This window comes from Tympanuchus pallidicinctus, unplaced genomic scaffold, assembly GCF_026119805.1.
Source record: "Tympanuchus pallidicinctus isolate F22 unplaced genomic scaffold, pur_lepc_1.0 scaffold11, whole genome shotgun sequence".
Classification (NCBI taxonomy): Eukaryota; Metazoa; Chordata; class Aves; order Galliformes; family Phasianidae; genus Tympanuchus; species Tympanuchus pallidicinctus.
The window spans coordinates 12,021,385-12,034,736 of NW_026294627.1; the positions used below are offsets into that span (position 1 = coordinate 12,021,385).

The window sequence follows — 13,352 nt, forward strand, 5'->3', positions numbered from 1 at the left end:
GCAAGATCATGGGTAGGTAGATCTGCTTTTATCAACTGAGAGCAAATGAAAGTATGCAACGGGATGAGAACAAAGATTCGGTCTGTATTTAAGCCATCACACCTCCTGGCAGCTTGGGGATTTTCCCTGTGTTTTATATTAAGAAACATGAGCACAGTATATGGGCTTTGCTGATAAGAGTAGAAAAATGAATTGGCAGGCACTTCCTCAGACAAGACAGGAAAGCAGTGTTTGAACACAGCTGAAATTGGACTGCTTTAATAGCTGATCACAGAACTGATGTTCAAAGCTTTCAGTCTAGCTTCCATCTAATAGTTTTAGTTTCAGCTAAATACAGAGAATTGAAAAGAATCAGGAAGTAAGGCCGTTTCTTGTGACCATGGTAGTTGAAAGAAAATCCTTTCTTCTGAAAATAGCCGCTGTTTATTCATTACATGGTCAGTTTCTTTAAGGTAAGGAACTACAGAGTTAATGAAAACAGTTGAAAGAAATTTTGTTTAGGACACTTTATTGCTCCCTTTTTGATGAGGTCAGTAGAATTTCTGCTGTAAGAAAATAAGGATACGGGGAAGGACTGGAACATTCAAAAGATTTATTTTGTGTGAGTGAAAAGAAGAATAATTTTGCAGTTTTCAAATTAAAGGAGCAATGTCTGTGATTGTTAACCAAACTGTCATGCCCCAGCTGTTCTTCACAAAGAACATGTAACTACAGACATACAGCACTCTTCAAACACTGAGTTAGTTATGGACATAAAGCTCTGTAACATGAAAAAAATAATAAAAGCAACACATAGGACTTAATATCTGAAATGGATTTGGTGTTTATGGGTAATAAAATGAAAAGTGTCGGGGCCTTGTAACATTCCTCATTCAGATAAATCCATAGGAGTGTGCCAACATGCTGGACAGTACTTTTTGTAAATGGGCCTGAGCACTGGAGAAGCTTTGAGGCCAGGTGAATGTGGCAACTTCCTTGGGACTGGTGGGGAAGGAAATAAAATGTTTACACAGTTTTCCATGACAGGAATCTTGCCTGCTGATAAAGCACTGAATTTGGATTCTTTTAACTGAAGAGCAAAGCCATCACCCAAAAACAGCTTCTGGAAGCTGAAGCCAGATAACTTCAGTCTGGAATTAGACAACACCTGTTCAAGACAAGCTGCCCCATCACTTGGACAGCCCACCAAGAACCTGAGGGATTTACAGTCTCAGTTTGAGGACATCACAGAACAGCTGTGTTTTAGTAGGTATACAATACAAGATCAGGGCTTGCTCTGAGGACAGCAGAATGCTTTCCAGCAGCCTGTGGAGCAAAGGAAGTTCCCTCCTCCAACCACAGCAGATATATAAAAGCACTTCTTAACTTGATTTCAGGATCAGCAGGGCAAGTTCAGGGGCTGAGAAAGGCAGGGCAGTGATGACTGCTAGGAAAAGGTCCATCTAGAGATAGTGTGTTCACCCTGATGCATACCCAGCACTCCTTCAGTAGAAGCATCAACAGAGGAAGCTTCAGAAGATGATTTACCTGTACCACCCGCTTCTGGAAGTGGGTGTTAGGCTTGCTCTGTTAGCTAGGAAAGAAGCCCAACAGCTGACTCCCAGCTTTAGGTGGGCAGAGCCATATGGGGAAAACCACTCCCTCCTTGCTATATTGCATTTACCTCTGAAGTCAAACAACATTTAGCTATGGCAGTCCGTTCTGGGCGATTTCCATTCTAATAAAAAGCAAGGAGTAATAGAGAATTCACACCATAGAAAAATGTATGAAAATGAAAAATTTTTAACTTACAATTGTTTACTATTGTTTACTTTATGTATTAGTACATAGACTGCTCCAAAAGTAATGCCTCCTATTTTATTATGTGGGCCAGTGATGTCAGAGGAGGATGTTGGTGGTACAGCAGTAGAGGTTGAATCTTCCCACCAATATTCCATTATATGTTGTTGCTTCATGACAGATGGCAGCAGAGGGACAGTCTGACAGAATGGTGTCTGACAAGGAAGTGCACATGAAGCAAAGGTGTGGAATGGAATTCCTTGAAGAGCATCTCAGCCAGCTCATCCACACAAATCAGCAGATTACAACCAGGGAACTGTTACAGAGTTGCATATTGGCTTCAATGCACTGGAAACAATTGTAGTAAAGTCGGAATATCACAAAGCTTGTGCCCACAAATGCTCACAGAGGAACAGGAAGAACACCATGTGCACATCTGTCAGTACCTACTGAACCAATATGAGGCTTCAGGTGACAATTTCCTGGATCACACTGTTACCAGTAACAAGATGTGCTGTCTCCACTACAAGCAGGAGTCAAAACAGCAGTGTGTGGAGTGGTGATATATGAATATATCTGAAGAAAAGATTTAAGACACCACCCTTACTGGGGCTGTGATGTCCAAGTGATGTCCACTGTCTTTTAGGATAGGAAAGTGTCAATCCTGGATTTCCTGGAATCCATACAAACTATCAACTCTTGACCAATGCATTGCAGCACTGACCTCCGCTGCTACAGATTTTTATGAATGTAGTATGCATTCATGTTCATCACTGGCTAAAATGCATACCTAATGGTGGTGACCATGCTGAGAAAGTGTTTTATAGATGAGAATTTGCTCTATCAAATAGTGTTATTGTGCTTTTTGTATCAGTTGTAGTTTGAATGGAAATAAATAGGAGGCATTCTTTTCAGAGCAACCTATGCATTTGTTAATACCAACTCCAGTAATATTCTTTGTTAAATTCTTGATCAATAGTTTAAACACCAATAAAAATCTCACTCAAAACTTTTTTTTTTCCTGATGAGGCTAAGAAGACGAAAATTTATCAAAACCATGACTATAGTTTACCAAATACTTGGTTGGCTGTGTATTCCATAGAAAAATGATGGAGAGCAACTCTGGATCCAATTTGAGATGAATATTTCAGTGAAATTTGTACTTTGCAGAGCTTATTTTAACTTACAGCTATTCAGCATGATCTAATCTCCTTTTGCTCATCTAAAAATACTATCATTCTAGCATGCAAGCCAGATTATATTTCTCTGAGGTTCATGAAAGAGAACACATCAAAAGCACAAAACATTCAACACAGATTCAAGTTCTGATACAGACTAAAGATCTTACTCAGCAAGTTTTCAAAGTTATCTCATCCAAAGGTCACAAATAGTTTAGCTCTGCTGTAAGCATAAGAAACCAAGCATCATGGGAATGTGGTACATAATTTAGCATAAGGACCTTTATTCCAGTAGGACTGTAGCCTAAAATAACAACAGACCTAAAGTTGTGTTCTTTCTTACCAGGCATAATTGCAGGATATCAGGAAGAAAATAAAAACGGTTCATTTGATCATCAGTGGTAGCATTCAAACTAAGGGGTTATTACCGTGGAATCACTGCTCTTAAAAATTATTTGCTTAAAAGTAAAGAATTTGAAATGCTTACCAAAACTACAGTATTTTTGACATACTAGATAGCAACAGGAGCCTCACTTTTTGTCATCTGGTCAAGTGTTATGGCTCTGGCCCTTGCTTGTCACTGACCAGATACAGGTGTTCCCTGTTCCCCAACTACCTCTCTTTGTCCAGACCTGTATCACAGCTGTCTCATTAGCTTAACTTCCAGATACCATCCCAAGAACTTTCATTTTAATCTAGTAAAAAAATATTCTCTCCCTGCACCTCTTTGATCTCACTGTTCATCAAGTAATCTAGCAGTCACTTCTGGCTCATTCTGTTTCATTGTATTTGCAGTTTCTTGTATAATATTTCTAAGCATTATCTCTTGTCAGGTTAATTCTGCGCCTTTATTGCCATAACAGCCTTTCTGTCTTCTTTGTACATCTACAATCACTCTGGGACATGCAACAATCAAACCATATTCCTTGCACATCGGTCTGATGATCACATCGGTCTTTTTAATCACTCAATTTCCTTTGTTGAGTCATTTTTGTGTAGTTATTTAATGTTTCTCTCTGTAAAGACAGGATAAGAATTATTGTCTGCTCTCATTAAGTGCCTCCTTAAGATTTGCTTAAGGTTTTGCTTAAGGTTTACCTCCCTGTGGAAAAAGAAAAAAAAAAAAAGGAAGACGAAAAGAAAAAAGCACAGACACAAAATCGCAATTGTTTCAGGTCTTAACACCATTGCAGCAGCTTCTCTGCCTCAGTCAAGTCGCATACCACCTTTTTACTTTCTCCCCTGTTCCTTCCTACCCAACAACACTCTTTGTTGACAACGGACTTATTTCTCCTCTGCCATCCCTTTGCAGGGCAGCAAGATGTTACCAAGTTGCAACATGAGTACTAATTTAAATCTTGTGGTTAAGAATTGTTGCACGTACGTCCTTTGAAGCTCCACTTAACATGAGGCTTGAATGGAGGTATAACGATGAAAAAAAAGCAGAAAAACAAACAAAGCAACATATACACAGTGAAAAATGCATCAGTCTTTACTGTTGAGAAATTAAGTAGGTAAGGGAGATGCAATCAGCTTTCACCACTTTATTTTTCCTTATGTGCCTCTTAGCTGTGCTGCAGAATACGTTGTTGGTGGAGGTTTATGCACTGTGACAAATACTGGTTGCTACCTTAAGAGCGTTTATTCCTCATGGAAACTCATTTCACATCTCATCAGTTACAGCAATGAGATGGGGAAACTGATTTCTTGTTTCTCCAAGGGATGAGCACACTGGCTGGATGGCACAGCTGCAGATCTTGCTGCACAAAGTCCTGGCCTCTCTGTGCAGGGCTACCTCAAGGTTCAAATTCCCTCACTCCTTAAAAGGCAGCTCCAGGCACTTCCAAAGAAATGTACTGCAAGGGGAATCATCCTTTCATTTCAGCTCTCCTTTAGCAAGTTAGATGTGAGCATTTGATTAAGGGGTGCCACATTCATTTCCATGAATCACTTTGTCTTTGCACAGAGCCCTGCACCATAACTCAGCATCACTTCTGTCAGGCTGTCAGGAAGAGGCATTTTGGGACACTGCCAGCACTAGGCCTGTTTACTTTGCAGGGTTCGTGACACCATGTGTAAGTCCTGAGTGTCCATGAGCTCTGGTCTCAAGCAAAACCAGAAGCAGTGAAAAACCACAGAGTATCGCAAGACTCCTGCAAAAGAAAACACACCCACAAAACTAGCTGTTTGCTCAAGCTTTGAACCTTTTTATTTTTGGAAATTGCTGAGTGTTCTGGTTAAGTTATGGCAGAATTCCAAGTTTCAAAAAAAAACCAACAACCCAATATCTTATTATTAGCATTTCTCAGGGCAATTAAGTTGCCACTTGTTGGGGGCATTCTCATTTTCTCCCTGTCGTTGCATTATTTCTTACAATTGAACATGATAGGAAAGAGCTTCACGGTCTGTTCAAGGAACTGCAGCAGTAGTAGCTTGGGGAAAAGTGATTGCTATTAGTCCTCAGAAGTAAAGTGGGGATGCTAAGAGACCTTATTGATGAGCACAGTTTTAAGGCTTTGAACAGAAACTGGAAAACATCATGAGCATAAGAAGGTAACCTTGAAATCTTTCTGGACTGTAAGCCTTTCTCAGAATGAGCACATGGCACTGGTGCATCCAGAGGTGCCAGCATGTACCTCAGCACAGCAGCTGCTGTGGTACTGCAGGATGCTGGCTGTAGAGTATGGGGTAGCTCAGAAATGTTAGACAACTTATACATGTTTTCCAGTTTTTACCATTGAGGTCAAATACATTCATGTGTAGGATGTGTAGCTACAGTGGGTCCAGGAGCTTGACAGATGAAGCATTTAGGCAAATTTCATCTGGCAAAAAAAAGAAATCTGGATTCTACATGACTTGCTTTTAATTGCTACAGACACGTCCTTTGCTCTGCCGTCTCGTACTTCCGTGTCTTTGCAACTGGATGAAAGTAATTTGAGACTTGCATTTGAACCTGGTTGACCTTGTCCTGGAGCAGAAGGAAAAGGTTTTGGCTCTGGGGACTTCATAATGCATAAAACTCTGTCCTTTGTCATGCAGTGAAAGGCTTTTTGATTAAGGTTAGTGGGTTTCAAATTGCCTTCATAAAGAATAAAGCATAGAATCACAGAATCATAGAATGGCCTGGGTTCAAAAGGACCACAATGATTATCCAGTTTCAACCCCCTGCTATGTGCAGGGTCAACAACCACCAGACCAGGCTGCCCAGAGCCACATCCAGCCTGACCTTGAATGCCTCCAGGGATGGGGCATCCACAGCCTCCTTGGGCAACCTGTTCCAGTGTGTCACCACCCTCTGAGTGAAAAACTTCCTCCTAATATCTAACCCAAATCTCCCCTGTCTCAGATTAAAACCATTCCTCCTTGTCCTATCACTATCCACTCTCGTAAACAGCTGTTCCCTCCCATGTTTATAAGCTCCCTTCAAGTTCTGGAAGGTCACACTGAGGTCTTCCCGGAGCCTTCTCTTTTGCAAGCTAAACAAGCTCAGTTCCCTCAACCCTTCCTCATAGGAGAGGTGCTCCAGCCCTCTGATCATCCTGGTGGCCCGCCTCTGCACACTCTCCAAGAGCTCCACATCCTTCCTGTACTGGTGGCCCCAGGCCTGGACATAGTGCTGCAGATGGGGCCTCACAAGAGCTGAGGAGAGGGGGACGTACATGGTCCTAAAGCTGATGTGTCGAGAAGCTCCTCCTCTGTACATTTACTGCTAGATGATTATGTGGAATTAGAATTAAATGTTGAGACAAATAAAGAATAAAGCTGACTGCCTGTGTGAAGCCAATAATAATAATAATGATGATAATAAAGTGTAAAGTATTTTGAAATAAAATTAATGGACACATCTTTAGCATGTCATACGTGAATTTATCTGCATGACTTCCACTCACATTAATGGCAGCCGCTTGGCTAAATATCTGCTCAGTGAGCTGTTAATTCATCCCTAAGGGATTAAGTGTAATTTCAAACTTTCAGAAGCGATGTAATGCTAAAGCTGAAACTTTGCCTTAAATTCGTACAGTTTTCAGAACAAAGAGAACAAAGGAGCAGCATAATAAATTAGCAGTAATGTGTTAATCTGAATATTGAATTTCCAGAATATAGTGATTAATTTAATATGCTGTGACATTCCAATTCTGACCAATACCTGATTAGTGTGGTATTCTAGTGTTCCAGTATCAATGTTCCCAAAGACACGATGAAAAATAACTAGTTGACACCATGTTTACACCCAAATATTTTTCTAGCTGCTCAGTTTTCTGTCTACTCTGCCTTGGTGAGGTCATGTCTGGAATACAGTCCGGGGCTCCCCAGTTCAAAAAAGACAGGGATCTTAGAAAGAGACCAGGAGAGGGCAACAAATGTGATAAATGGCCTGGAGCATCTCCTGTATGAGGAAATGCTGAGATCTCTTCGGAGAAGAGAAGGCTGAGAGGGAATCACATCACTGTTTGTAAACATCCTAAGTGTGGGAGTCAAGTCGATGGGGATGGACTCTTTTTGATGGCGAGCAACAGTAGCACAAGGGACAACAGGCAGAAATGGGGATGCAGGAAGTTCTATTCCAGCAAAAGGAAGAACTTCTTTACTATGACGGAGCACAGGAACAGGCTGCCCAGAGAGTCTGTTGATCTCCTTCTCTGGAGATATTCAAGCCCATTTGGATACTTCCCTGTGTGATCTACTGTAGGGAACCTGCTTTAGCAGTGGGTTGGATTGGATGATTTCTAGAGGTCCCTTCCAACCCCTCCTATTCTGTGATTCTGTGATTCAGTAGTTGGCCTAAGCTCTGACACAAGATTCTCAGTTTATATTTTACTTCTAATTCTCTTAGAATTGCTCTGAATTTGAATTCTTCAGTCTTATATTTAAGTAATGAAATTCCACATAGATTTACTGTGCAAAAAAAATTAAATTCCTTTTTATAATTTTAAATTAGTTCCCTTTCAGTACTCCTCAGACTGTATTTGGTCTTTTTCTAAGGAGAAAATTATTTGGAGAAGATCTGAATGTCCTGTAGGCAGTATTCTCTACTTTGTATCTTTCATTGTGCCTTCTCTTATTGACAGTGTTTTTCTAAATGAAAGGATCCAAAACTTTTGAGCCATTTTCTTTAAAAATAGTTCTGTTATGTATCATCTGCTGTGTCTCCACTGATTATGGTCTGAGCTTCTATTTATCCTTTCTGCACCTGCCTGCATATTTCTAAGCACCAACAGTCAAAATCCATACAAGTACCCCACCAGTTTATCTGAGCCATAGTAAATGCTTGCTGTGCTATTCTGTTCACATCTGTTTCTGCAGAATACTGTCACTTGCTTTTTTTTTATCACCATCTCTGTAACAAACAAATGTTTCTCGGAACCTCTTCACCACTCGACCTTTAGTCCAGCTTCCATTCCCCATTTCCCCCTCCTTTCCTTTCACATACAGTGGTATATAAATAAATAGTCAAGACTGCTTGTCCCAATGCTTGCTGCTTTTCTAAATAGCATTTATAAGTAGTTTCACAGGTCTGCTGTAAACCCTTGCAGCCTTCTATGCTGTGAAAGTACTTTATCTCCTGCATTATCTGTCATTCTTGCCACTCTCAGTTCACCCCCTTCCAGATTGATCATACATGAAATAATGCTTAATCCCCATGCCGGGAGCACCCACAGATATCACTTCCCATGTAGCAAACTGCTCATCTCTTCCACCTCTTTGCTCTTTAACTAATCCATGACTGATCATGTCTGGTAGACAGTCAGCTCCCTGAAGGAGGTGCCAGGCCTTTCAGCATTGCTGTATAATGCTGTGATGCTGCATGAATATTCATTCGTATGCAAAACATTTTAGCTTCATTTTATCAGCTTGCAGTCATCTAGGTGTTTTATACTTATATATATTTTTTTCCAATTCACTTTTCTCCCATTGAGATAAGGCTTTTTGCTCTGTAATTACCAGGGTCATCCCCTGCATCTTGCTTAAAATTAGATAAAATATTAATTATTCTCTAGACCCAGCTGATGTGAAGTATGCCATACAGTGCAGCTGATGGTAAGAAAAATCTCTTACTCAGAAAATAATCACAGTGTTCAGAGTGAGGCAAAAGGTCTGTTCCTAAACAGTCTCCAGATAGTTCAGCCCATTTCTCCAAGTTAAAGCCTTTATGAGCATAGATTAAAAGTCATAGAATCACAGAATCATGGAATCATAGAATGACTTAGGTTGGAGGGGACCTTAAAGATCATCTAGTTCCAATCCTCCTGCTATGGGCAGGGTTGCCCATGCCCACATCCGTAAAGTTCACCTTAACTTGAGCCTTAAGTAGCAACTGAGGCTCTTAAAAGAGTTGTGTGTTTGAAACTAAGTCAGCGTGGCATATGGGTACTTGCTTTCAGACACTGACAGTCTCACACCAAGTAAACTTCCTAGATGTGTTCTCTTCAGTGAACGTTGTTTATTTCTGGTTTTGAAAATGCTGATTCAGAGGCAAAAAAATTTTCCTTGTTCTCCCCAACAAAGGGAACTTGCTTTTTCTGAATGCTACAAATAAATATCATGGACATTTTTCTCATCCAGAATTTTGCATTAAAAAAACGCTGAGTGGAAAAAAAAGTAAAGCTAAAGCTGAAAGATTCAACTTTCCTACAGGCAATAAATCTGGGAAGAGAGTTTAGAAATAACTTAATTTTCATTTCCTACTGCGACCATAAGTTTAAGAGACACTGCATAAACCAAGAGAAAGCACAGTCAAATACGTCAAGGAACAGATTTCTCTGTTACTAAAAGAGTACTTTCACCGGTATATGACTGAATCAGTCCTTCATCAAGAAAATTGGTCCAAGATAAGCCTAACTCACTGGGATTATATGGTAGCATCCATGCAGAGAGGTGGCAGAAGTTATCTCCATCTTCTAAATTAACTTACCCATAAATGTATGGTAACATCCCTTCCTAGCACATATAAACCTCCTCTCCCCCTGCTCTGTCACCACCTCCAAATGTCCAAATCCCCATGGGATTGTTGGCATCCGTTGTAGTTCCACCCCTGTTGCAGTAGAGGATGTGAATGTGCTCCATGAGGTATTGAACAGGGATCCAATACAGACAAGAAAAACAATGTTAGGACTAAGTCTAGGCTCCATTTCTGGGCTACATGCTGTCTGGAAGTCCAGGCAGATCTCTTTCCTCAGGAAGGACACTGATCATGGTGGGCATTCATTGAAACGTCCTGGCCTCTCCCAGACAACAGCATCTCTGCCTGTCAGTGAGTTTTTGCCCAGCTTCACAATGCAGATGTAACATGATAATTAACACAGTACCACATGCAGATCTGAGAAAAGCCTTCAGAATTCACATAAGCAAATAAATAAACAAAAAAAAGTACTGAAGGAAAGAGAAAAAGTACCTCATGATATTTTTTCACTGTTTTCCCAGACACGCATGTGCAGGATTTCCAATTTGAAGTCCCACAGCCACAATTTCCTCCACAGCGCTGGACAAGGAGGCAGCGAGGGAAGAAAACGGCATTTGTCAGCTTCAGTTCTTCCCTTAAATTGACAGAGTAGTTTCTTGGAGTGCAGCTGTAGCGCTTCACATCATCATTCAACCTGTCCAGGTCAACTGGAATGCAAAAGGGGCTTCATTAGCAAGGTCTAAATGGGACGTTTTCCCAGTTCAAACTGCTCCCTGGGCAGCTGGTAACACAGCAATGTGCTCCTAGTTGGGAAATACATGAAGTATAGCAGTGATTACTGAACAAGTAAGCATAAATCCACCCATTTTAAATCATTACAGGCGGCCATTCTGGCTCTCATCCTGCCCACAGTGACTCTCAAATGCAGGGCTCACACAGACTATAAAGGTGATGAGAGAGCTTGTAATAGAACACGGACCTGAAAGCTCAAGGCCAGTTATTTTACTTGCTGTGTCACTGACCTGCTGGGTGACAGATTCCACCTCTGCCCCTCTCTTTCGTGATTATACTCTATTTACCTGAAGTTATTTTTATTCTGGGCATGATGTTTTGCCTACCGGCAGGCAAACAAAGGGCAAACACTTAACAGGAGACTCTTCCAGTGACCTGCAGATAAACACCTTTGTAGAGAGATCCATCCTTCCTCAGAAGGGCCTCTAGGACAGGTGGCACTCCTCGCTATCCTCAATTGTCTGAGTTGGTCATGGATAGAGTCTAGATACCTCACTTTTAGATGCCTAAATCAATCTAAGCAATATTAATTTTAGCTTTTAAGTGCTACTATAATAGGCATACAAATAAATACAATTAAAACTAATGAGCTTCATTGAACGCCAGTGGCTGGTTGATGTTTGAATGCCTGTTATTTCCGTGAGATGCGTCATGCAAACAAGCAGTAAAGCCAACCATAAAAATAACTTATAGACTATCCACTGTGAGTTTTAGTGCTGTTTCTAGCTTCATCTTGCAAAGCTAAAATAAAATTAAAAAAAAAAACAACAAAAAACCTTCTGTAAATTCATTTTCCACAATGGTGACACAGTTAAAAGAAACACACTCAATTAATTTTATTTCTGTAAGTTTCCTGATTTATCTTTCCATTCTTTTCTACTTTCTTCTTTTCCGTAGGATCCTGTCCACTAGATAATGTTTAAAATCTTACTAATTCTTTCAAGATTGGAGGATATGGGAACCTATGTTAAAAAGTGAGATCCTTCATACTGAAAATAAAAACCAAAAATAAAATTAAAATACATTTTGAACTCATGAAGTTTGAAAGCTGGAGAATTCATCTTTTTTTTTTAATCAAAATCTCCAAAATTCAAGAAAAATGGGAATCATAAACATTGTTTCTCAATACCAAATCATTAACTTCATGAACTTTTTAAAAAATGAGACAAGTTGAACAGAAAAGATAAATTAAGCTGGACAAAGAGAAATAATGTAACATGATTGGTGGGCATAGGAGACAAACAATAAACCCCTCTCATCCTAAACCGTATTTGTTAATGGGCACTTTGAAACAAAGCAGGAATTGTTCAAATGAGAACTGAGCTAGCACACAGATTTTCATGGGCACGTTGAATAGCTCAGCGACCCTTTGGTACTGAGCACACCTATGTCTGTGCTGTGCTACAAATGTGAAAACCTCCAGAAAAAGACAGAAGCACTGCAACTCTTCATTCATCTGTGACTCAGTCCTTGTCATCGAGTAAATTGTGGAAAAAGCTGTGATTTGTAAATATCATGCACCTTTACATTCTGGACTTGAGGTACTCATTGGTTCACAGCGGATATGCAAGAGGCAATGGTGCATAAACGTCATGAGCACTGTTATACAAAATCATAGCAGCTTCACTTTCCTGGCAATATGTTATCTCAGTCAAAAGGAATTTTGCAGATAAATTGTGATTTTATAGCAATCATGATACATCTTGCTGTGAAATCTCAGTGGTTATGTCCAGAGATCTTGCATCTCTCCAGAAGAGGTATAGATCATCCTCCTGATACAAGCACAAAATCAATGGGGCTGCTGGTACATGCCTTCACTGCAAGAAAAATACGTCCCAAATGTCTACAGTCAGGACTTAGAAGACCAGAGAATATTGATTTTTTTGTTTTAACGGCTGATATTTTGTTCTTCACTATCATTCTTCAAAGCCACCCCTTCGCACTGCAGCTTATCAGGGTAATCCTCACAGGGAGGTGTTTCCCACTCATCTAAACATTCTCATCAGGATCTCTGCCAGCTCAGCTTTGGTTATTGATAAAGCAAGGTAGTATCTATCTGCCTCATATTTGTTTCAGGTGATTGACACAGAAAAAGTAACCAAAGGAAAAAAGAGAGCAGAAAATATTCTGCCCTTAAGATTAACTGGATTTCTTGAGACAAAAGCTCACAGCCTCCACAATCTGCACTGCAGCAGTCCAGAGGCAGAGATGCCGATACAAGCAGGATGCTGCTGGGGGAGGCTGCCTGTGGACACAGATGGCATTTGTGGATGGTGCAGCTCTAGACTGAGTTAGCACAAATGCTCAGAACTTTAATTCTGCGTTGATCATCATGCTTCCTCTTGGGGTGATAAAACAAGCTAGGCTTCTGGCAAGAGCTGGGTCACCAGACCCAGGTGGCATCAAGTGGCATCTCTGTGCAGGTGGAGATGTCCAGAGGACTGAACAAAATTTCCCCTCAGGCTCAACAGTTCTTAATTCTACATTGAGCTGATACCTATTGTCACAGCTGTTGTTATCAGCACAGGAATGAGTCTTTGTAATGAGACTGGCAGAGAGGGAAAGCATTTAAAGGACCAGGATGAGGGTCCTTCCTGCAGAGAGCATTGTATCTATTGCAGTGGCACACATATTAGCTTCAGTACTTAAGCTGCTCAATTCAAATGGCAAGGGGTGACCAGGCAAACTGGAGGAAAGGCTTT

The 13,352-nt window shown here is 40.5% G+C and overlaps 1 protein-coding gene across 3 annotated transcripts in view; it reads right to left on the minus strand.

The window, feature by feature from the left end:
* PDGFD (platelet derived growth factor D) overlaps positions 1 to 13,352 on the minus strand; it is a 137,624-nt gene that overhangs the window by 6,620 nt on the left and 117,652 nt on the right. For all 3 annotated transcript variants that reach the window (XM_052670943.1, XM_052670942.1, XM_052670941.1), the window contains one exon: positions 10,351 to 10,565. In XM_052670943.1, the coding sequence (XP_052526903.1) occupies positions 10,351 to 10,565 (215 nt within the window). The remainder of the gene's footprint in view (positions 1 to 10,350; positions 10,566 to 13,352) is intronic.